At 43.0% G+C, this 26,429-nt stretch overlaps 1 protein-coding gene across 1 annotated transcript in view; it reads left to right on the forward strand.

The window, feature by feature from the left end:
* fchsd2 (FCH and double SH3 domains 2) overlaps window positions 1–26,429 on the forward strand; it is a 75,484-nt gene that overhangs the window by 28,850 nt on the left and 20,205 nt on the right. The window contains 5 exon segments of the mRNA XM_030793699.1: window positions 19,386–19,465; window positions 19,642–19,786; window positions 20,072–20,205; window positions 21,222–21,276; window positions 21,871–21,999. Coding sequence (XP_030649559.1) covers window positions 19,386–19,465; window positions 19,642–19,786; window positions 20,072–20,205; window positions 21,222–21,276; window positions 21,871–21,999 — 543 coding nt within the window.

A 26,429-nucleotide genomic window follows, 5' to 3' on the forward strand; every position in this document is an offset into this window, starting at 1 on the left:
TTAAGATGGTATGTTTTAGATGGTGCCAAATGGTAGCTGAAAAATGGTTTCTCATAGCTTGCATTGGATAGAATTAAAAGAGTGTTGGTAAAGGGATAAATTAGATGTGAATATGCTACATTGAAAGTAGTCATTGTGGCAGATTAGGTCCAAAGTAATAGCTATTACCTATTACCAAAAAAACAAACAAACAAACAAACATTTTTTTTCTATGAAGGAGAGCCCTGTTTATCAGATAATTGTAATCACAAGAGTAATGATAACTGCATTATGTCATGTTATCTTGGTGAGGACTCTTAAATAACTACACATAACAAATGTTAGGGAGAATCTGTATATATATATATATATATATATATATATATATATATATATATATATATATATATATCTTTATCAGATTTTTAAATCCTCAAATATCGAAATTGGTACTGGTCTTAAAAATCCTAAATCGGTCAGGCTGTAGCAATCATGGCATTAAAGAATTCCCCAAAATGAAACCAGACCAGTCATGGTGGAGTAGTGGCTCACAGAATTGCCTCATATGTATGTTGGAATGTCTCTAACTCCAGACTGCAGGCACTTGTTCACAGTGCGAAGTGATGTTCTCTGTGAGACACAGTGTGCATCATGACAGCCAAACATTAACATGTTCAGTCCACAAGATCTGATTTTCAGAATCCAGTTCTTGGAAATCCCCTAGTGTTCCTGTGTGTGTGTGTGTGTGTGTGTGTGTGTGTGCGCGCGTGCACGCGGAGTGTGTGTTTTAGGCTTAAGGCTTGGTTATCAGATACAGTCTGTCTGCTTTTATTGAGCCTTTAATGTCGTGCTATCCCATTCATAATTCACAGAATATTATAAATGATGGAGAAAAGCAGGCTGACCTGAGGAAGTAATGTGAAGAACAGAAATCAGAGGAAACTGTGAGTAAGAACCAAATGGCTGAATCTAGGGATTTGTGACTGTAGAGTTGCTGATGGGTCCAGATTTACAGCTTGTCATTCAGATGCACACAGTTTATTCTCTGTTTCCTCTGTCGTCGCTTTGGCCAGTGACCTGTGCTCAGATTCACATCTGTTTGCCATCTCTTTTCTCTGTGAAAACTTTGTACATACTAGCTGATTGTTGTCGTCGTTCATTGGTTAGTTTCTGATTCATTAATCTATCACAGTTACTACTCCTACATTTAATAATTCAAGTATATATTTCAATTATGTGTACAGATTTGTAATGTGTTGGGATGTCACAAGGTCTCTTACTTCAGTATGAAGTTGATGGCACAATCCAGAGAACATAACAGTTCTGTTTTGTACAGCACTGGTAATATCAAGTCAAAATCAGTACTGAACTGTTGTTTAACTGACTGCAAGCAGAGGAAGAACTTGGGAACATCCACCGACCAATATGAGAAACTAGAAGGGCACTCAGAGAGCGCAGATCTCCACCAAGGCCAATAGTCCACTCTTCTATGATATTCAGATCTGCAACAGCAACCACTACATATGTCTGGGTATATTTCCAAAACTGTTAAAACAAAAAAGTAAGAATGTATGATTGTGAAAGCTAATTTATTATAAGAAACAATTAGCAATTATGCACCTGCTATGCTAGCCCACAATAACCTTTAATTAGGCGTACTTTGGTCATACTGACTTGGAAAAATAGTAAGGATAATTTAGACATTGCTTATTTCTTACATACCTGCTGTATTTGTTTCTGCAGTGATGTTTGAGGTGGCTGTTATGTTTGGCTGTATGTGTAGTTGCAGCACACCATTCACTGTAAATACGACGGGTTTGCGCATGTGAGACAAATTTAGTTCATGTTGCCATTGCATCTCACAATGTTAACGAAAGTGAAAAATAACACATGGATCCACCCCGTGACTCAGATCCACTCCAAATTTTAATGGGTTCTTCTTTCACCCACACTACTATGAGGTGCCATTGTGGACAAAAGTCGCATGAAAAATGCAAGAGGGAACGAACCCTTTTTGCGCAAGAGAGATCCAGTCCATTTGATAGCGCACGAATGCAAAGTAGCAGCTATCAAGGTTTAATTCTCGAAAATATCTCCCTATGTTGTTGCCACAACTCATATGGAAACAAAGTAGAACACAGAGAAATAAATTACTTACTCCCATATTTACATGTGTAGCTGGTTAGTAAGGACAAGTAGTGGAGTTGTAACTTATGATTTCGATTGCTCATAGAGAGGCAAAGTGGGTCATGTGAGTGAACCCTGGAAATGGAATATTCCATTTGTGTTACCACAGGCCTTTAAAAAGCCAACCCAAGGGGCTATACAGCCCTATTGAGGAAAAAAAAAAATTAAAAATAGCATGTGGTACATACTGGTGTAGTATGCAGTATGCGGTTTCGAAATACATATTATCATAAGCAACCTGCTTGTGCCCCAAATGTGAGACTACCATTTTGCTGAGCAGAATGTACTACACTCTTCCACCAAGGTTAATGAAGTTGACCCGGTAGTTTTTCCATAATCCTGCTGACACACAGACAGACAAACAAAGAAACTGCACAGAAAACATAACCTCTTTGGCGGCAGTAACAAACCGCACCAAAAACATTACCTCTTTGGCGGAGGTTACAACACATGAAAATGTCTGACAGTCATGCTTCTTCAGCACCAAAAAACGTATGGAAAAGAACGTTGCCTGCCAGCCTTAATAGGGCTATATTACTGTAGTGCTTTAGGGATAGCTCGTTGTCGCTTACTTACCATTCAGAAAAACATAATTGTAGCATTTAAAATAGATATTTACAAACAGTGATGATCTGTCACCATGGGAGTATTCCAGTAAGTGGGTTTAGCGAAAACTCAGAGCTAGTTAACTCTGAGTAAGTAGTAAACCTCCTAATAGAAAAGCCCTATGGCTTAATTCTCCCAGCAAAACCAAGCCATAGGGCTCATCTATTAGGAGGTTTACTACTTGCTCTGAGTTAACTAGCTCTGAGTTTTCACTAAACCCGCTTTCTTGAATACCTCCTGTAATGTTCACTGGTAATAAAACAATAAAACCTTTTTTGTGAACCTCTAGCTTGTGCTAGTCAATTTATTTCTCAGAACACGTCACGCCCACATTAACTACGGAAAGCCCACAAGGACAAACATTGCGAAAGCATATTTCTACATATCAACACACCCCCCATGTTCACACTTTAGTGTGTATGAGTGAAAACATTTAAAGTGCAGCTGGACATTTCACACAGTTCCTAAAATTTGACATCGGTGTTGTCGGGCTATATCCTGAAGGCTATATTTCAGTGTTGGACTTGGAGGTCTGTGTTCATATTTGATCTTTATATTTGTTTACATTTTTTTCTCCGTCACTGCTTTGATACAGCAGTTGGAAAGCTAATCAATTAAGAGTTGACTGTATTTTATATGACTGAAAACCAGCAATAGTTTACTTTAGTGGTAATTGGGTAACTACCTAAAGGATGTGTGTGTGTGTGTGTGTGTACACATTTATATATATATTTATATATATATATATATATATATATATATATATATATATATATATATAATGTGTGTGTCTGTGTATCTGGGGCGCCTGGTGAGCTGACAACAGAGGAACAAACTTCCCCTTTAGATCTATCATTAGTTTCAACCTGTTTCTGTTAATCTGCCTTGATTAACAATTAAACTAATGATTCGCAGAATAATGAACGCCAGTTGCATAAATAGAGTAAATGATTACCAGTGTCGTGATAGTATTATTTCTCTTTACTGAAATTTGCTGCATCTGTTATGCATACATGTTGTTGTAATTTGTGTATACTTGTAGTTTTCACTCTCTAACCGACGTTAGGGAATATTAATATCAAATGCGCTCATCTGATTTGCCCATGCTCGCGAAACACCCTGCATTGTCTGAAGCTTGTTTAACAAGGATGGCAATTATCTGAAAACGTAATGAAACTATTCCCTCAATGTGTTTTACGTCGTAGCTTTGTTACGAAATTCAAATTTAAAAAACGGAAGTTATTGAAATCGTTCTTAATTTCTGAGAATAAATTTATAGATTAGGAAAAACTGGATCTTTTATCTGTATAATGCATTAGCATTGCATTTAGAGTGCAATGCACAATAAAGTTTAGAACACGTGTGTGTGCGCAAGTGAGCACTTGAGATCGGATCTCACTTCCCCGGTCTGTATGCAAATAAACACGTAAATCATTTCCAGCACGTTGCACCTTTCATTGAATTTCAGTTTTGCTTTTTTGATTGGAGATAGTTCTGAGATGTCAGACAAATTTGGTGATCATTGATCACTGTTTTGAGACATTAAGGCATGTTAAGCTGTCTCCTTATAATGGGCGTCCATGGAAAGGCAAACGCTTAACGTGAGATAACGGCCATACTCCTCGGATTTCGATTTTGATTTTTTGACAGGAGGAGGCGTTTCTGACAAGAGATGTCGAGAAAAATTTGGTGATCATTGATCGCAGTTTTGGAACATTAAGCCACGTTAAGCTTTTTCACTTAAACGTTGTTTTTAATCACCGAAGGCATCAGTGTACTTCCCGTGCCTAGTCTGTCGGAAATTAAAGGAAGAAAAAGAAGAAGAAGAAATCGAAACAATATCCATTTTGCCTGTTGCCCGCTGGTGCACTTTAATATGATGCCGTTGGCGAGCAAATGTGTATATATGCAAATGAGTTCGTACTTCTGCATAAGCAGAGGGCGTCAGTTGAGTAGGCGGTCGTCAATGTGGTCGAGTTCGCATTCGCGTTTACACTACTGTAAGAATGTGGTCACATGCTGTCTGAGTGATCAGATCTCGATACGACCTCAATGCGCATTGGATGCGTTTACACCTGTACTTTTGAGCTGTCCACTTGTGATCGGATTACCAAAATCGGATCTTAATGCAAGGTGTAAACAGGGCCTGTGAGTGAGAGAGACCCTGATAATGGTTCTTTAAAGACCATAAAACACATTAAGCTTCAGCACAGTGGAGCCAGCTCCTGTTGGCTGGTCACCAACGTAGAGAGGGAGAGAGAAAGAGAGGGGGAACGTTGAGAGAAAGAGGGAGGGAAAGAGGGGGGTAGAGGGAGGATGAGCTGAGACAGAAACATCTTGTACAGGAGAGTATTTCTCTGTGCTTTCTTAAGCCAGGTATTACTCTCCTCTCTTTCTGCCTGTCTCTCTCTCTCACTCTCTGCCTTAGTCCTCACCACCTGGGGGTCAGCAGGCCACAAGAATTGTAAACAGGCAGTTGAGTGGGGGGAGTGTTTAAGTGGGGGCAGTTCTATAGTGTGCGTGTGCGTGTGCGTGTGTGTGTGTGTGTGCGTGTGTGTGTGTGCGTGTGTGCAGAAGTGGACTATAACGAAGTACATTTACTTGAGTACTGTACTTAAGTACATTTTTCAAGTATCTGTACTTTACTTGAGTGTTACTATTTTTGGAAACTTATGACTTTTACTCCACTACATTTGAAAAACAAATATTGTACTTTTCACTCCACTACATTTTTATGAAGGTTCTCGTTACTCACTACTAGCGTAGCGTGGAGGTCAGTGGATGAATTTTCTTTTCTAAAATGGGATAGGCCATATTGTGTTCATCAGGAGAAAAACCAATCACAGTACTCCAATACAGTCAGTCAAGTGCATGCTGCATTTTTTTTTTTTAACAGTTGAACTTGGTGGTGTTACTGATGGCTGCTCCTACGGCAGATAAAGATGATAAAGATAAAGGTTCCTCACCAGAGCACCCATGGCCAATGTTTTAGATTATTGAAATCAACTGGTTTTCAACCTAACTGCTTTCTGCATGCGTTCGTACACTGTGTTCGCCTAACTTTTTTCGTAGATGGCTGTGATGTAGTGCTCACTGCTCACTTAGAATCATATTCACCGCAGTGGATATGAGATGTGACTTGAAAATCGCGATTAATTTGTTTGTGAATGTGTGACGAATCTGGTGGCAGAGGCAGACCACAACTGTTACTATTAACACAGCGTGTGAACACGTACGGGAACCAGTTAGTTTGGAAACCGTTTGGGACGTAACACCGGGTCCTGTGCGAATCCAGTACTGACGCATGCTATGAGTTAGCTTGCGAAAATGCCCAGTTTTAATCTTGTCAGATAAGCACAGTACTATTAGTAAGGTCACGCGAAGGCAGTGGATTCACATAGGACCTGGTCCCAATAAGACGAGGGTGGGGGCGGGAATCAAGCGGTGACGAGGTTCATCCGGCTGTTTCACATTTCAGACAATGCTATGTAGTAGAAGTAAAATTAACCTAGCCTACAACATTATGACATGTTTATCCTTTTAAGGCCTATCTGAGTTAACCTACTGCCTATTTGACTGAAGCTATACACTGTCTTTTATAGAGGAAGCATTTGGTTCAACTGTGTTTCTATAGGTTTTGTCGCATATTACACAAGCTTTTTATTCTACAGGTCCTACAAGCAAGTCAGTGCATTCAGTAGGTTGTTTCAGAGTCATTAGGCTCTGTAAATGCATTGTGGCAACAATGCAACAATGTGTTGACATTAAAAAGAAAATGTACTTTTGAATACTTAAGTATTTTTGAAAGCAAGTACTCTAGTACTTTAAATTTAACTGAACAACTTTCACTTGTATTGGAGTAATATTTGACCAGGATTATCTGTACTTTGACTCAAGTAATAGGGTTGTGTACTGCATTGCCATAGAAATGAGGCTTCGTTTGGGATGGAGAGTGTCAGTTATGGGGTCAGGGTTAGCTGCTGTTTTTTAGTGGGTTTTTTTCTTTGTTTTTTTTATATGGGCCAAATGATGAGCCTACTCTCTCCCTCTGCCACCCTGTGTCTCTCTGTGTCCCTCGTTCTTTGTCTTTTTCTGTCCCTACCACTCTGTCTTCCTGTATCTGTCCCCCTCTGTCTTTCTCTGTCCCTACCTCTCTCTACCTGTCTCGCTCCCTCTATATTTCTCTGTTCCTCCCTGATTTATGCCTTATTTCTGTTTACGCCTACGCCTGTTGTTAAAAAGAAAAGAAAGTTCCATTTTCTCTCTACTCTGTTGTACATAGATCAGAGAGACAGAATATAAAATAGAGGCTATTGATTTGGCCTGGTGCCTGGTGTGCACTGTTTGCATTGCCATAACATTCCATATCCATTACAACTCTGTTAATTTACCACTCAGCCACTACTCCTTTATGTGTGGGAGTGTGAATGGAGACACTCATTAAGGGTGTGTGTGTGTGTGTGTGTGTGTGTGTGTGTGTGTGTGTGTTGTGGTCTTGTCTGTTTGACAGTACTGAGGAAAGAGACTGATTCTGTTTGCCTGTGACTGGCTGCATCAGGACTTTGTGAAGCTTGGAGACTCTTAGGTCTGTGAGATATCGTGTGTTATAGTCTAAGCTGTGGGTTTATGAGTTTTTCTGTGGATTGTGAGGTCAGAAGAGGTCTAAGGGATGTTGAGTTCATGTTGAACTTGAGTCCAGTCTGTCACTACACCACCCTAATGTCCCACACACTGTCACTACACCAACCCTAATGTTCCACACACTGACTCTACACCACCGTAATGTTCCATACAGTTTCACCACACCACCCTAATGTTTCACACACTGTCACTACACCACCCTAATATCCCACACTGTCACTACACCACACTAATGTCCCACACACTGACTCTACACCAACCTAATGTTTCTCACACTGACTCTACACCACACTAATGTTCCATACATTTTCACCACACCACCCTAATGTTCCACACACTGACTCTGCACCATGCTAACATCCCACACTGTCACTACACCACCTTATTATCTATTCCACTACGTAAATTGTCAGTTAAACTCTGTCATACTCAGTATGAGATATTAGTGTCTGTACACAATGTCATGATCCTACATTCCTACATACAACCATCTTACACACAGTTCATTCCCTTCCAACAACGTCCCTTCTGCTCTGACTCCTTCTGTGTTCCCAAACTCCCCTCCTCCTCTTTCATCAGGAGTATGACAGGAGGACGGGTCGGCATATGGTGAGCAGGTACCCTGAGGGGTGAAAATGACCCTCTTTTTCTCCCAGTTTTTCCTTTCAGACATTCTAAAGAAAAGAGCATACAGAAGGCATGAGCGTGTGCCATGGGATGGTGGGATGGACACTATGCCAAGATCTGCTTGTGTAATTTAATCCAGTCCACACACACACACACACACACACATTCAGATAAACATACACACTCAGACACACACATATGCATACACACTCACAGATAAACACATGCACACTCACAAATAAACACACGTGCACACACATGCACGCGCACATGCACCCTCACACACAAACAAACAGACACTCACTCTTATTCACAGTCTGAGCTATGGACGCACGTTTGAGAATCATTGTTGCAGGTGTTAAAATTGCATGGGCAATGGACAAAACAAGCATGGGATTGGGGAATTTTTAAGGTGAAAAAAATATATAAAGCACTGAATCAAGTATTTTGAATTATAAGACCAGAATTAGTCCAAGGCCAGAGACTGATGTGAGTCAGCCCTGTTACATAGTTCAGCCCCGTGGTAAGAGTTCAGCTCTTCTTTTACTGTTTTTCCACACTTCTGCAATTTGGCATCACTCATTAAAAGGCAAATTAAACAATCCCACCAATAAAGAGAAAAAACATGCTAGTTTTCTGACATGAACACCTACACAACATGTGATTAAAATTATGTGTGTACAAAATTACGCCCACTAATACAGTTGGTTCTTAGGTTCCTAAAAAACTCGCTCTAGAACTAGAAACACAAAAAATCCATTTACAGGGTCAGCGTCACAGAGAAATCCTTTCAGAGACAAAGTCACAGTTAGCAGCCCTATGAGAGATTTCATCTGGTGTTTTCTAACTGAGAGTAACTCAGAGAGTAACTGAATGCCAGTGGTGTGGTTGCATCAGTCCTGCTCTCAATTGGTAACTGTCCCTGTCAAACGCACATCAGCTCTCTGAGGCCCACACACACACATGCACATATATACACACATATACACGCACACATATACACACAGAGTGACTTTCAATTTTTAAATTGAACCTGGTTTTTAAATAGGAGTGAAATAAACTTTTAACAGAAAAACGAGCTAGTATGAACATTACCAAAGTTGTATGAATTCTGAGAGGGTTTTTTCATTTCTTTTTTTTTCATTTTGACTAACCAGTAAACTGGTTAGTCAAAATACTTATCTCCCCAAACCTTGTGCAGGGTAAACAGTGCCTAGTGTTCAGGGTTAGTGTGAACAATGCTCTGTGTTCAGGGATAGTGTGAACAGTGCTGTGTGTTCAGGGTTTAGATTTAGATTTAGATTTATTGTCCTGGAGGGAAATTCTTTTCCACAGCACTGTACACGAGGAAGAATCAACAACACGCTATCGACATCACACTGTTCACACATAGGTAACATAGATGCTTGTACACATAGGCAAACATAGACACTAACATGTAGACAGGATTCCTTAGTTCCTTCTAAGAGTCGTTCTGTTTAGGGCTGTTATGGGGATGGGAACCAGACTTTTGCCAAAGCGAGCCCTTTTACACCTCAGGGATCTGTACCTGCACCCAGAGGGCAGTACAATGAAGTGGCAGTTGAGTGGGTGTGTGCTGTCCTGTGCTATTGTGATTGCGATGCGTGTGATGGCCCTACTATTGAGCTCTGAGAGGTTGGGTGCGGGGAGGCCTATTATCTTGGCAGCAGTATTAGTAATGCGTGTGAATTTGGCACGGTTTGTGACAGAGAGCATGTTAAAGAAACAGATGGAACAGTAGAGCAGGATGAGTTGGACAATACTCTGGTACAGCAGTAGGAGGAGGTGGGGGGCGACATAGAATCCTTTGAGTTTACGAATAACTAATAGTCTTTGATGGCTCCTTTTTTTTAATTTCCTTTGTGTGCTGGTCAAAGCTGAGTTTATTGTCTATAGTGATTCCGAGATATTTGAAGCTGTCCACTATTTCAACAGTTTCGTTATTAATTAGGATGGGGTGCTGGGGTGACAGGGTACTATTGCTATTGCTATTTCTTTTCCTGACATTGAGATGGAGTCTCACAGCACTGGGTGAAGTGTGCAACAAAGTTATGGTAGTCCAGAACAGAATGGTTATCTGTGAGAAGAGCAAGAATGGCAGTGTCGTCAGAGTATTTGAGGTAAGTGGTGGTGGGTGAGGGGCTGGTGCAGTCATTGGTGTATAGCATGTAGAGAAATGGGCTCAGCACACAACCGTGTGGTGCTTCGGTGTTGGTGATGAGTGCAGGTGATGTTGTTGTGGCTACCTGCACTGTTTGCCGTCTGTCACTGAGGAAGTTGTGCAGATGCAGCTGGTGCAGCTTCTGGATCATCAGGTGCCTTTGGATGGTATTAAAAGCAGAGCTTAAGTCCACGAAGAAGATCCTGGTGAAGGTGCCTGGGGAGTCCAGGTGCTGGAGGAGGAGGTACAGCAGACAGGGCACGGCATTCTCCGTGCCTCTCTTGGCCCTGTAGGCAAATTGGAGGGGGTCCAGTTGTTGGTTAACAATTGGCAGAATGATTTGTAGCAGCAGTTTCTCCAGGCACTTCATTACTATGGATGTGAAGGCAATGGGGCGGTAGTGACTGAGTTCAGAGGGTCGGGGTTTTTTAGGCACTGGGATTATTGTTGCAGCTTTCCAGAGGGTGGGTATTGTGGCGGACCGGTGGGATTCGCATTAGAGTGAATGAAGAATTGGTGAGAGATCCGTGGCGCAGGTCTGCAGCACCCTTCCCGGGATCCCGTCAGGTCCTGGGGCCTTGCCTGGCTTATACCGGCCAAGCTGGCGCCGTGTGTCCTCCACTTAAAAAGGGACCAGCTCGTTGGGGTCCAGTGGGGGGAGGGCTCTCAGCTCCTTCATGCGTATGTCTGTGGAGTCCTGAGTGTCGAAACAGGTGAAGAATAAGTTTTGGTGGTGAGAAGTTCTGCGTCGGGTGATGTTGATGGACTGTGTTTGGGTTCACAGCCAGTCAGGGTTTTCGCCATCTGGAAAGCTTGTTTTATATTCATGTTGTCAAATTTTTGCTCACGTTCTTGAATTTCAATTTTGCTTTGAGAACCTCATTTTTTATTTTTTGGTTTGCCATCCTGAGACCAGCCCAGTCTTTGATCCTGAAGGCTTTATGTTTCTCTTTCAGGCTCTGTTTTATTTGAGGAGTGATCCAGGGTTTGGAATTGGGGTATCTCTTTATTTTTTTGACTGGCACGGTGGTATTTATGCAGAAGTTGATATAATCAGTAATGGCAGTGACCCTGCTGTTCAAGTCTCCGCCAAAGATGTCCGAGTTGGTGTATGCAAGGGAGCCTTGCAGTTGTGCGATGGTGTCTTCCGACCATTGTGGGACACTGTAGGATTGTGGTTTGTGACGTCTGAGTTCCTTTTTGTACAGCGGGAGTAAACAGATGATGTGGTCTGCAAGTCCGAGTAGCGGGTATGAACAGGCACTAAAAGCATCAGTAATGTTGCTGTGGCACAAATCCAGTGTGTTTTCTCTTCTGCTGGGAATGCCAACATACTGATGAAATGACGGTAGCACCTAGTCCAGTTTGCAAGTATTAAAATCCCCTAAAATAAACACCGGAGCTCCGGGATACTTGACCGACATAGCGTTAGTGTCTTCGGCTAACAGCTCTGCTGCTGCCTTGATGTTTGCACTGGGGGCAATATAAATGCAGCTGACCACAACGGTTGGGAATTCTCGTGGTAGATAGTAGGGATGCAGGGACAGGGGCAGCATCTCCAGGTCAGGTGTACAGACCTTACAGTGCACCTTGATGTTACTGCATCATCTGTTATTCACCCCGCATTTTCACCGATTGCCTCGTTCTGTCAGATCTGATGATCGTAAAGTTATCCAGGCTAACCTCGACATCAGAGACTGACTCATCCAGCCAGGTTTCGGTCAGGGCGATAATGTAAATGTCCCTGAAAGCCCTTTCTAGTCGGCATCGTGCGTGTACCAGGTCCGTTTTGTTTCGGAGTGAGCAAACGCTCGACAAGAGAATGGAGGGGAGAGGTGGTTTGAACGGATGCTTCCTTAATCTACTGTGAACACCACTGCGTCTACCTCTTTTCCTCGGCTGAAGCTCCGATGGTAGGACCACAGCTGGCTTGATGTTACACAGCAGCGAGGTCCGATATAACAGGAGTTTGTCACAGCTGTAGGTGAGTAACATACTTGACAATCTACAGGAACACTGGAACACTTAGCATAGCATAGCATAAAATCAAACAGAACACATGGAGACACTGGAACACTTAGACAGGATGTAGCGTGAAGTCAGAACGGAGTACAGTCCGTGCTGTCGCAGCTTAGCATGCGTCAAGGCAACAGGAGTGAACAGGTGAACAGTGCTGTGTGTTCAGGGTAAGTGTGAACAGTGCTGTGTGTTCAGGATTAGTGTGAACAGTGCCGTGTGTTCAGAGTTAGTGTGAACAGTGTTCTGTGCTCAGGGTTAGTGTGAACAGTACCATGTGTTCAGGGTTAAGGTGAACAGGACTGACCCAGTATTCCTGAAGCTTCATCAGAATCCATTGGCCACTCAATGGCCCTGTTGTGTGCTGAGCAGAAGGCAAAGGCAGGCAGGGTCCAAATGGAGCCAAGCTGCTTCTTGAAACTGACACACACATTGAGAGAGGTAGAGGGGGAGGTGTAACAGAGAGAGAGAGTGTGTGACCATGCAAGAATTGATCCTCAGTTGCCCATAATGCTTGCTGTGTGAAACAGTCATGTACACCAAACCTCCGTCACTTTAACAATAGAGTGTACAGTAAAAGGACAAAGCAAGAGCAGTGGACAGACCCATTTTTAAAGAATATTTTCTGTCACAGCTGTGTTTGTTCTCTGTCATGTTTCTCTCTGAGCCGTGTAGACTGAATGGATCTCCCCAATACAGTCCAATACAGCCGTAATGCAGCCGTAATGCAGCCGTAATGCAGCCGTAATACAGCCTTAACACAGCCCTAATACAGCCTTAATGCAGCCATAATACAGCCCTAATACAGCCCTAATACAGCCCTAATACAGCCTTAACACAGCCGTAATACAGCCCTAATACAGCCCTAATACAGCCTTAACACAGCCGTAATACAGCCGTAATACATCCCTAATACAGCCATAATACAGCCTTAATGCAGCCATAATGCAGCCTTAATGCAGCCTTAATGCAGCCTTAATGCAGCCTTAATGCAGCCTTAATGCAGCCATAATGCAGCCATAATGCAGCCATAATACAGCCCTAATACAGCCTTAACGCAGCCATAATACAGCCTTAACGCAGCCATAATACAGCCTTAATGCAGCCTTAATACAGCCCTAAGACAGCCTTAATACAGCCATAGTGTATCCCTAATGCAGCCTAAATACATCCTTAATGCAGCTTTAAGACAGCCATAATAGAGCCCTAAGACAGTTTTCATACAGCCTTAATACAGCCATAATAGAGCCCTGAGACAGTCTTCATACAGCCTTAATACAGCCATAATAGAGCCCTGAGACAGTCTTCATACAGCCCTAATACAGCCATAATACCAGACAAGGATGAAACCCTGCTGTTTTTGTCTTATCTGCCAAATGCTTAGTTAGCATGAATGCTCTCTCTCTCACTCTCTCTCTCTCTCTCCATATCCCTCTCCTTTCCCCCCTCTTCCTGTCACACACACTCTCTCTCTTTCATACCCCCCTCACTTGTGCAGACTTTGCATATTTTCAGTGGCTGGAATCAATATACAGTCTCTCCTTATCAGCAGTGTAGGAATGGCATGGGCCACAGTTACCTGAGTGGGAGAGAGAGAGAGGAGAAAATGAAAAGACACTGTTGCTCTGGGAGTATTTGTTTTTTGTTCATTACTGTTTTGATTGTTTTCTCCAGTAAGAGGTGGATATGAACTGTCACTCATCTTCACTTTTGAATAACACACACACACACACTCATTTATACTCACAGTCTCTCACACACACACACATTTATACTCAGTCACACTCACACCCATATACATTTATCTCTCTCTCTCTCTCACACACACACATACGCACACACACACGCGCACACCTGTACACTAAAACACACAAAGAGCAAAAAAGACTGTGAGGTTAGTGAGGTTTGATACTACTGTTATGGGTTTTGTTGTGATTTTGGTTTTAGTGGTATCGGTTTTAGAGGGACAGAGGTGTGATCTTGGTCATTCATTGTCTACTCAGGATACACTGGTGACCTTTCTGTTCCCCTGTTTGTGATGTGTTTTGTTCTCACAGTGATCTCATTTTATAGATTTCATTGCAGTAGTGTGGTAGCGAAACATGTTTTTTTGTGTGGGCCTGTGTTTGTGTGCATGTGTGCATGTGAAGTGGTGTGTGAATGTGTATGTGTGCGTGTGTTTGTATGTGTGTCTGTCTGTGTTCTCCCTGGCTGTTTGGTATATCTCTCTGAGTGTTATTCTGTCTCGGGAGACTGAGGTGTGTTCATGTTATTATCATAGTCACTCTGTGTTCTGAGGATTGGCCTGGATGCCCATGTTTACACCCTAAAACACCCCTATCATCCAAAGACAAGTGTTGTCCCATGCAGTGCTTTCAAAGATGCTGATTACCTGCCTCAATCACAAACCTGCCAAAGATTAACCGTCTGGTTGCTGGTTGGATCTTCTCTGCAGTGAGGACTGTAAGAATGAAATGGAATGACTTAAGGGGTAGTATCTGGGGTCTCTGTCTCCTGTTAGCCAAAACATCACTCACGTAGTCCAGACAGAAGCTCTGTGCCTCCATGGCCTGACCTCATATCCTGTTATCCATTTCCTGTATGAGCTGACCTTTTTGTCAGGTCAGCTGAGGTGGTTATGTCATCTGAGGTCAAGAGGAAGTTGAGTCATAAAGACAGAGACCATTATAACCTTTTTCACGTGTCTGTTAAAGAGGAATATGTGTGTGTGTGCGTGTCTCTGTGTGATTGTGTGTGTGTGTGTCAGTGTGTGTCTGTGTGTGTGTCTATGTGTGTGTGAGAGAGAGAGAGGAGATGGGTGGGAGGGGATTTTCCAGTTTAAAGCTCAGGTCCAGCAGTAATGGAGTCATCTCAGCCAGTTAAGCTGTGTAGTTTAATTATCACACAGAGTGGAGGGAAAGAGAGATTCATTTTCTGTGTTGGTGAATGTCTGACCCAGTTATTAAAGTAACCTCCACTGACTATAACGTTCTCAAATACACTGGCAAGCATGAACCACTGAGTCTGTTGTCTTAAAAATCTCACTTTTAACCCAAACCGCCTCTTTTGTCTGCGGTTGTGCTCTGAGGGAACTCACGTGTTCTCACATATCTGGAGCTGCTAGCAGTGCATTGCCTAATGTAGACCACCAAGGAAGCCTGGCTGCTGTTGTCAGGGCAACCTGCCCACCTGGGTGGCAGTGGAGCTGGAGAATGGAGAGGATTTGGGTTTTTTACAGTTCCCTGAGGCCTTTAATTGCCTCCTTCAGCCAGAAAGGGCTTAACCAAAGACAGTCCAACACTCACACTCTGTGTGGGGTGCAGGTGTGTGCGTCTGCGTGTGTGAGTCTGAGTGTGTGTGTGTGTGTGTATGTGTGTTTGTGTATGTATTATATGAATGTTTGAATGTATAGTATGTGTGTGTTTACATATTTATTATGTAAATGTATTTATTGTGTGAATGTGTGCGTGCGTGTGTGTGTGTGTGTGTGTATTATGTGAATGTTTGTATTTATTGTGTGAATGTGTGTGCGTGTGTATGTGTTATGTGAATGTATTTATTGTGTGTGTGTGTGTGTGTGTGTGTGTGTGTGTGTGTATGTATGTATTATGTGAATGTTTGTATTTATTGTGTGAACGTGTGTGTGTGTGTGTGTGTGTGTGTGTGTGTGTGTGTGTGAGATCTCTGTTGGTGAGTAGTTGACAGACGTTGGTGGTGTGCCTGTGTCACACATCTGCAATGATAAAACTTTGGGGAGTCATGGAGGATTGCTCAGCCCCACACATGATCTTCATCCTGGGGCACAGCTGTGCCAGCACTCCTTCCTTCCTCTTTTCTCTCCTCTCTAATCGACATGGAGTTATAGAGGCTAGCACATCTTGTTTTTCATTCACCTCCTCCACCCCGACCCCTTTGGCCATCTGTAGAGAGGGATCAGTGAAGTGCCTTGCAGTGTTTTGGTCCCAAGCCTTTGACTACTTCTTTAAAGGATACACCGTGTGTGAGAAACTGCCCTCTCCTAACCCTCTGGTCACATGTGGCACTGTGTGTGTGAATGTGTGTGGTATTAATATATCGAGTGTTTACAGTGCTTATTCAGACCCCTTATTCAGATGTTGGCATGTGTACATTCTGAATTTCTACAGTGAATAAAAGATACTGGTAGATATCACTGACTTTCACAACATAACCTCCTTTGCGGATTTAATTTATGCTGTCGGTGTTTGTTGGTTTATTGGGGGCCAAGAAGCAAAGCTGCGTAGGGACCCATTGTCTGTCTACCTTTTTCTTCTTCTTCTTCTGGCTAGAGTGTCTATGGCAGCCCCTAGAATCATGTGGTAAAAAATTGTGAAATCTGGCACACTGATTGACGACAGTCCCCTGATTCTCTTCACCCAGTTTCATGTCTGCACCTCGAGCACTCTAGCACCACAAACGGTCAAAGTTGGAGGTGCATTTACGCACAGGACTTTTGGACTGTGTGCTCAATTTTCAAAAATGAGGTATCAATGGCTTCCTTGGGTCAGTCTGAGTTCAATGCACCCCATGCCATCAATTTCCGCCATATTGGGTTTTCTGTCATATTGGATTTTTTGTAAAAGAAAAAAAAATTTTCACAGGCCACAAATTTTGTCCAATCTTCCCCAAAATTGGCACACATGGTCTTGAGACCAAGTCTCACAAAGGTTATTTGTTGGCTTTTGGATTTGCGAAATCATTCGTCCCTCACAGCCAATTCGAAATCGGTGGTGAAGCTGCCAAAATTGAAGCAAGCTCATATTTCAGCAAGAATTCGATGTATAAACACCAAACTTGGTGAACTAACTCAAGTCTCCACCCAAAGGGAGTCCAAAACAAATTGCCCCATTTTACCACTTGGGGTGCTATAATAAGAAAAAGCATGTTTTTTGCTCATTACTCTTCATATGTTTGGTCCAAAATCATAATTTTTATTTCAAGTTTTGATCCTGAGGCCTGGAGATGTCACCATTTCCTGTTCTGCAATCGTATTCGATGGCAAAGTCGCTAAACAGGAAGTATAGCCATAACTCAGTGACGGTTGGTGTATCAAAACCAGAAGTGGTACATGGACTTGGAACCCTATTCTGAGGGGACACAAAAAAATATATATCAGTTTACCACTGGGGGGGTTGCAATAACCAGATGTGTTTTGGCCAATAACTGTTGATGTGTTTGCCTGAAATAACTGATTCACATGTCTGGTGATACCATGGTTGGTCCCAAGGCTGAGACATGACAACTTGTCATGTCAACCTAACTGATGGACCCGCCATATTGCATTTTATGGAAAAATGTAAAAAAAAATTCACAGGCCACAAATTTTGTCCAATCTTTGCCAAAATTGGCACAGATGATGTTCAGACCAAGCGTCACAAAAGTTATTTGTCAGCTTTTCAATCGGTGAAAGCATTTACCAATTATAACTGATCAAAAATCAGCAGCTAGGATGCCAAACAGGAAGTGAAGGTGTATCTCAGGAACGCTTTGATGTACTGACACCGAACTTGGTATGGGGACTCAGGACACCTTCCTGAGGATGTGCAAAAAAATTTGTGCTATTTGACCTCTGGGGGTGCTGCAATAAGCTGAGACAACTTTTTGCCTAGTAAATGTTGATGTGTTTCTCTTAACAAAAGTGCTTTTTCTGTCAGCTTCTGTCATAAAACTTGGTATCAGTTCTTACAGCCACACTTTTAACATGATCAGATCAAACTGCCATGTCAACTCTACCCTGCTGAGCTGATTGGCCCCCAGATTGCTGCTTGCAGCTATAGTTTGTTTGTTGGTTTGCCTGCCTGTTTGTCAGTAGGGTTATGACAGTAGGGCTGATTTTCATGAAACTTGGTGGAAGGATGTTGTATGGGCCAAGGAAGAACCCATTAAATTTTGGAGCGGATCCGAGTCACAGGGTGGATCCATGTATTATTTTCTACTTTCGTTAACACTGCAAGATTGGGCAAAGATGAACTGAATTACAAACCTGACGTAATTACAGCTAATGGTGTGCCGCGACTGCACATACAGCAAACCCTAACAGTCACCTCAGACATCACTGTAGAAACAAATGCAACAGGTATTTAAGAAATAAGCAATGTCTAAATTATCCTTACTGTTGACAAAAGTACGCCTAATTAAAGGTTATTGTCGGCTAGCAGAACATGCGCATAATCACTAATCATTCCCTACAATAAATTAGTTTGCACAATCATACTTTCTGACTCTTTTGTTCTAATAGTTTTGGAAATATATCCAGATATATATAGTTGTTGTGGTTGCAGATTTAAATATCATAGAAGAGTGAACTATTGGCCTTGGCAGGGGTCTGCAATCTCCGAGTGCCCTTCTAGTTACTGTCCGTTTTTAAGTATGTCTACACAATGAAGTTCTTAGCTTGTTTACATGCTGCAGTCACTGCACATACAATAAAGAACTTGAAATTGAACTTGACTTCAGTTATTAGAGTAATGGAAGTCATCAGGCCTGCAATGGAGAACTCTGCAAGGGGCGATGAAAACAACATCTTAGCACCACGTCTTAGCATCAATGTTACATTACTTAGACTAGCATTAACGTTACTTTTAAAAGCTTGTCGAGAGAACAGGTTCAGGTGGGTGTCACGTAGTGCCCCTGGGTAATTCACTTTATTTAGGGTCATTATGAATCGCCCAGAACCTGATATGGAGAGGGCAGAAAAGAGTACTGGCAGCCTGTGAGTGCTGGTACACCAGAAAAAGGCATGGTACATCAACGAGTAAAATGTAGATGCGCCGGTACTGTGTACCAGTGAGTGCCGGCCCACTTTGAGCACTGAGTGTTTACGTCTGAGGGATGTGCTTAGTATTTGGTAATGAGTGTGTGTGTTTAGTATTGTGGTAATGTGTGTGTGCGTGTGTGCGTGTGTGTGTGCGTGTGTGTGTGCGTGTGTGTGTGCGTGTGTGTGTGTGTGTTTGTGTGTGTGTCTCTGCGTGTGTGTGTGAGGTGTGTGTGTTTAGTATTGTGGTAATGAGTGTGTGTGTCTGTGGGTGTGTGTGTTTTTAGTGTTGTGGTAATGAGTGTGTGTGTCTGAGGTGGAGACAATGGGGTGTCATGCTCTGTCCACTTCTCACCTCATTCGTGTCATTCTCAGGCCCTGCAGAAGCTGGCGACCCAATACTTAAAGCGAGACTGGCCAGGAATCAAACCAGACGACCAGCGAACCGACTACAGGTGACTGACACCTGTCACTCAAACAACCACACTGTCAATCATACACTCACTGTCAGAGTTTTCATGGAATGATACTCCTCAAATGAACAAAGGGAAAAAGTTGTAGGAGTATTGTAGGAAAGATTGAGTGGAGAAAATTCATGATTTCTCTGTGTATGTGCGTGTGTGTGCAATAGGAATGTGTATGGGGTGTGGAGAGCATATCTGGAAGGCACAGTCCAGGTGACCCAATCACGCATCAACATCTCTGACAACTATAGGAGCGAGATCTCAGACCCCGCAAAAACTGTCCGACTCTACAAAGAACAACAGCTGAAGAAGGTATCCACCCCACCCGCCACCCCCACCGTGGCGCTGCATTTATATTAGCAAAATGACTCATAATTAATAGAAGTTGATGAGTTCAGACTCTGTCACAACCCTGACGTACAGCAGCCCTCTGTCACAACCCTGACCAAAATCAAATACAAGGACAGTACGTCTAATCTGACTATTAGATTAGATTCTGGACCAAACTACAGCATTGTACAGCGACAAATACATAACACTATTGCATTTTGTCTCTTTTGTCTTTGATGGGGGCCTTCTTGTGATGGGCGTGTGCAGTGTATGGAGCAGCTCAGTCGGATGCAGGCGGAGTTGCAGGACTCTGTGAAGGACTTGGCCAAGTCCAAGAAGAAGTACTTTGAGCTGGAGCAGATGGCCCAAGCCGTGCGGGAGAAAGCTGACATCGAGGCCAAGTACGTGCTTCGCCCCCTGAAGCTGCCTGTGTTATGTTCAGCTTGGGGGGCGGGGGTAGAAGCTGGGGGTGGTCAAGGCAGTGAAAACTGTTGTGATGTGTGAGCCTATTGACACAGCAGTTAAAGCACCAGAGTAAAACCCTCGTTTATGAAGCAGAAAAAAAGGCACCAGATGCATGTCTTCTCTGAGATGCATTGGTCTGGAGAGTGATTGTTTGGCAGCATGTCGTCGCTCGGCTGCCTTCCAGAGGGAATGCCCTCTTTATTCAGATCAGTTTATTAGCCCCGCGCAGAATTTGTTAAAAACATACCCGTGCCAGGCCCTATGTGCCTGGGCAGACATTGGCACCCATGCTGGAACCACCTTCTCACAGCTCCTGCCAATACAGAGAGAGAGAGAGAGAGAGAGAGAAAGGACATAGAGGAAGGAAAGAGAGAAGGTGCAGACAGAGGGGAGGAGTGGAGGACATTAAGAGAGCAGTGGAGTCGTCTTAGACACAGAGAGAAATGGATCCTGACTGTTCAGTTAGAGAGCAGTCTGACTGAGGTTATATTGATTTAGATCAGCCTGTGTGTGCATTTTATTACTCTGAGGATTGAAATGACCCTTTGTGTTTGTCTCCCTCCACCTCCCTTCCTGTCTCGGAAAGGCAGACATCACCAGAGTCTCAGATCTTTCCAGACAGACAAACTTTTTTTCCCTACCCAGAGGACCCAGGCAAAATAAAAATGCTTCACATGTACAACCAAATGTTCAGTGCTAGGGAGAATTTTATTCACAGAAATGTTTCATTAGAGTTGACAAATGATGATCTGTACAGTAAATAATGTTTGGGTTTGGTGAAATATGGTCATGTGTAAACTTATGAACAGACTCACACACATACTCACGCACACACACACTCACATATGCATCCAGATAGTGTCCTAAATCCTCTAAACATTAAGTCTTGGTTGGTGTTGCTTTCTGCTTTGTAGCACTCTCACACATCAGTCTTGGACTTCTATTTTCCCAGGTCCAAATTGAGTCTGTTCCAGTCCAGGATAAGTTTACAGAAAGCTAGTGTGAAGGTAAGACACACTTATTACACCACAGCCCTGGTTCACTTAGGTAGACATTTTAGTGAAAGACTATTCTGCTTCACACTATACTGGGAAGACTTTGTCAAACTGGGGTCAAAATCATTGTGCCATTAGTAAAAAAATACCTAAAAGATATTGTTCTAAAAGATAATGTTATGGGTAAAACTGAAGCATCAGAGTGTTTTTTAGTCAGGGTGAGGGTTAAGGTTAGGGTCAGGATCAAGGTTAGTTGTTATTTTTTAGTTTGTTATAATGGATGTCAGTGGTCTCCAGAATCTAGCACACAATGTGTGTGCGTGTGTGTGTGTGAAACCATATGTTAGGTGCAGTGTTGGCTAACTGACTGTCTATGAAGTGAAATTAAACTTGTCAAACTTTATTGGGATTTTACACACTTTTGTAAAAAGTCTCAAACACTGAATGAATTGTCATCTGTTCTTTTAACTTTTCCCAGTTTGATTAACCTTTACCATTACTTCAAATGGTAACACCTCACTCAATTTCATGCTTCCATAACTCAGTATCTTTATTACCCAAACACTAATCTTACCATTCTTGAAACGTGTTTGTCTCCATGTTTAGTTGAAAGCCAAGAGAAATGACTGCAACTCCAAAGCCACGCACGCCCGAAACGACTACCTACTCACTCTGGCCGCAGCTAATGCACACCACAGCCGCTACTACCAAACAGACCTGCTCAACTGCATCAAGGTGAGGCAACATGCCACTTTCTGGTGAGCTGTTTATTACTGACCTTCATTAATGATGTGGGTATAAATCTAAGCAGTTTTCACTGTTTGTTGAGTTGCAGAGGTTTTTGGGGTCATACACCCCATAAGAAAGAGAAGCGATTCCTTGCCCGAATACCTCAGCTCAATAAACTGATTGTAGACTACACGATGATACAAGATGCAGGCTATATTAAATGTCTATACGAACAGAATTATTGTCAGAAACTTGTAGTGTGTTTTACTAGTGATTTGGTATCGTGTTGTTCAGGAGTCAAATATTCATTTCAGAAGTGTTTTGTTTAACCCATATACTCGTAACATGACATCAGTTGAGTAGGCGGTCATTCAATGTGGTCGAGATTGCATTGGTGTTTACACTGCTAAAAGAATGCGGTCATATGCAGTCCAGACCACCTTCAGATGTGGTCTGAGCACTTGGGATCAGATCAGATCACCAAAATCAGATCTAATGCAAGGTATAAACAGGGCCATACACACACACACACACACACACACACTCCAGATGATGTGAAGTGACTGTGGGGGAGTCTTGCTATACTAATTGAGTCTTGTGTTAATATTGTGAAGCTCACTGTCTCTCAAACAGGCGGCCTGATTGATTCACTCCATCACACACTCCTTCATTTCGTTACAGAGCACAGTGGATAGGCTCTTCGCTCACGTTCACACTTAAAGAATGTGCTTCTCCCTCTGGCCTGCCTGTTCTCCTAGTACCACACCATGGCCTGAGACACGGTGGAGTGAATAACGGCAGTGTTGGAAGGGCAGTGTTGACTGCATTAAGAATGAGTTAAAATGAGTCTTTTTTTGTGAGAGACTCTGCTGATAAAAGCTGATACTCAAGCAGGTCTTTGCTCTTAAGCACCTTTCCCAGTCACAGACTCACTCAACTCACCTGTAACTCTGGATGCTGCAGTTAGTTAGTGGCTGATTAGATCTGCATGTCAGGTCTAGCATAACGTCTTTCTGCTGGGGTTTGTGTGTGTGTGTGTGTGTGTGTGTGTGTGTGTGTGTGTGTGTGTGTGTGTGAGAGAGAGAGACAGATGTTAAAGTGACAAAGAGAAAAGTGAGAAGCTTGTTTCTGGAGGCTCAGAGAGGTCTAAAATAAAGGTATTGTGAAGAGTCAAAAAAGTCTCTCTCTCTCACACACACACACATTCACACACATATACACAGTGACTTTATGTAATTTGTTCTGTCTGACACCCACCTGTCTGAAGTGCAATTCTTGTACATATACACACACAGTACCCCTAAGTGAAGATCCACTCTTACCTCATTCATGTGATGCATGTGGGACAGTTTGAGTCTGAGCTTGACCATAACAGATGTGTGAAGCATGTCAGAGAGTTAAAAAAGCACCACACCAGAAATGGTTACATTCAGTGGTTCAGTGTTGCACATTTCTGTTTGTGTTTGAGAGAATACAGTTCTGCACTATTGTGCTGTCACCTCTTCTCCCTTAACACACTTTCAGAAAGGGGGGGGGGGGGGGGGGGGGTAGGGAGGCAGTAGGGAGGGCCTCAGTGTTAAATAATTAATATATGGACGTGTTGATTGGGCTTAAAGGCTCCAGGCCAGCCAGCTGGCGAATGACACGCCAGCTTCACACTCAACCTGCTGACTGCTCATTGGCTCTGACATTACCATAGACGCAGTCAGGAGTACTGTTTCATCACTGAATCACTTAGACAAAGACTAAAACGTGAGAATTCTCTTCTTTTGTATCTATCTCTCCTCCACCATTTCTTTATTCTTTTCTCTTCTTCTTTACAACTCTCTCTCTCTCTCTCTCTCTCTCTCTCTCCCTCTCTCTCTCTCTCTCTCCCTCCCTCTGTTACGTTCCCCAGTCCTGGTGGCTGCCTAAATAATGGCAGCTAGGCAGCACTGACAACCCCTACTGGTGGCGATTATGTTTTTGTTTGGTTTGTTTTGTGTTGTTTTCTCTAACCTGTTGATTAGAAGACTTCGGGCAGCTGAAACCAGTGGGACGAGTCTATTTGTAGACCCTCCTGGCACCATTCCGGCAAGACGCACATGGGTGTTCAAGTGGATCCATCCCAGCACAGCTTCGCTTCCTCAACTCGCTTTCTTGATCCTTTGTCTATATGTTTTGGATAATAAAAAAAAACCCCTAGATTTTGAACTGTTATCGCGTGCGTCTCCCCCTTTATGCTACGAGCTGGTGACCGACCGTAACATTCCCTCTCTCTAATTGTCCCTCTCTGTCATCCTCTGTTACTTCATCTCTTTGTTTGTCTCCATTTTCCACTTTTTTCACTTTGTTGTGTGCTTGCGTTCTTATATGTTAATGGTCATTTCGGAAAAGGGAAATAACAGATACATCGTAAGTCTCTTCCCTCAGAGGAGTCTCTCTTGTAAGGACCTTCCTATAGCTCTAAACAGCACCCCCTGCTGTTTGTGTCAGAAAACATTTCCAGCTCCTCTCTATGCCCTGGGCCAGATGTTTCCTATATTTATATGTGTGACGTCCTGAGCTTCCGTAGTCAGACCTGCAGCACTGGCCAATGTCACGTGCTGAGTAAAAGACCAGACATTTTTGGTCTGAGTGTAGTGTTTGGTGGTCAGAAATATATGGGAAGTGAGTCTTTGTCCTCACTCTGTTTGCCCTCACCTTTGTCTCTCACACTTTGCCTTAAAAGGACTGGACAGTGCCAAGAGAAAGAGGAGGAAAGGAATGGTTAAAACAAAAAGTCCCCTTTGGCGGTATTTCCCCTGCTTCGTCATTGCAATATTGTGTGTGTATGTGTATGTGTGCGCGTGTGTCTCTGTGTGTGTGTGTGTGTGTGTGTGTGTGTGTGAGAGGGAGAGAGAGAGAGAGAGAGAGCACTCTGGTACCTCATTGTCTCACTGTATTATGTTCCATCTACTGAGAACATGGACGTTTGGAGTAGCTGTGAAGTCCTTCACTTCCCCTGGTAAAGAGCCTTACACTGCTGCTCCTCCTCTCCACGCCCTGCACACTGCACCGTAACACCCACAGATTACAGGACAGATGGATAGTGTGTTGGAGGAGAGGTGGATGTCTGGTGGATGTGTGCATACGTGCATGTGTGTGTGTGTGTGTGTGTGTGACAGTTTATATGACACAGTGTACCTTATGATTGTGTAATGAACCCAGAAATGCATTTAGCAAATGCTTCAGATAAGGTATTTGTTTCCAGCCACTGCTGGTACCCTCAGGGAAAAGAGAGCATACACTCTTTCATACATGGCAAAAAATGCTCACCCAGCTTCTCATTCATATTCATATACTTAGATGACTAGACAGGTAGTGAGACAGACAGGTAAAGAGACAGACAGATTGCAGTTTAAGGTGAGTAACTCGTGTGAAATATGGTTGGATGAATAGACAGGTAAAGAGACAGCAGGCTACAGTCTGTGGTGAGTGACTTGTGTGTGAAGTGAAGTGTTTGTCATGCAGGGGCAGAGTGTTAGCACAGCTGATGTGTGTGTGTGTGTGTGTGTGTGTGTGTAAACAACATGTGTGTGTAAACATGTGAACTGTGAAAATACCCCCTAGGCACCAAAAATCACAGAGATTCTCACCTGAGTGGAATCTTAACAAGTGCTGTTAATGTGATGTGGAGACAGGCCACTCTCCTCAGGACAGCCCCAGGCGTGCCAAGCCCTAGCTTGCACAGTACCACTCATTCCCCCTGACAGCGATGGTCCAGACCAAATGGTTCAGCATTAGGACAGACAGAACCAAAGAGAAAGCAAAGGAGAGCACAGGTCTTTACATTCCTGAATATGCACTGAGTCTATGCTTCTGTCAGTCATGCAGTGCTTATCTGGGTGTGCGTGTGCGTGTGTGTGCGTGTTTGTGTGTGTACGCATGTGTGCGTGTGTGTCTGTTCTTTCACTCACATCTGTGACAATACCAGGAAGCACAAATTCTCCTATTGCTTTGAGAGCAGAAGTAACAATTCATTATACAATGTATGGTGGTGCAGTACACACAGACACACACAAACAGGCACACTGTCCCCTTACTTTGGGTGGTGGTGTTTAAAATCATATCAGGAGGAAGCACACTGGTTTGTGCTGAGTCACAGCCTTTTTTCACACACTACATTACACACACACATACACACACATGCACGTATACACACACATATACACATACACACACACACACATGCACGTATACACACACACACACACACATACGCGCGCATACACACACACATACACGCGCATACACACACACATATACACACACACATATACACACACACATATACACAGCAGTGCTTCGACGGGGTGTAGTAGGACATAATATTGTCATAATTACTTAGATCCTTGGTGTAGGATTGTGTTGTGATCTGTACTGTACAGAGTCTTCTGGTTGTTAGATGCTCTACC

The sequence above is a fragment of the Chanos chanos genome, chromosome 2, assembly GCF_902362185.1.
Source record: "Chanos chanos chromosome 2, fChaCha1.1, whole genome shotgun sequence".
Lineage (NCBI taxonomy): Eukaryota > Metazoa > Chordata > Actinopteri > Gonorynchiformes > Chanidae > Chanos > Chanos chanos.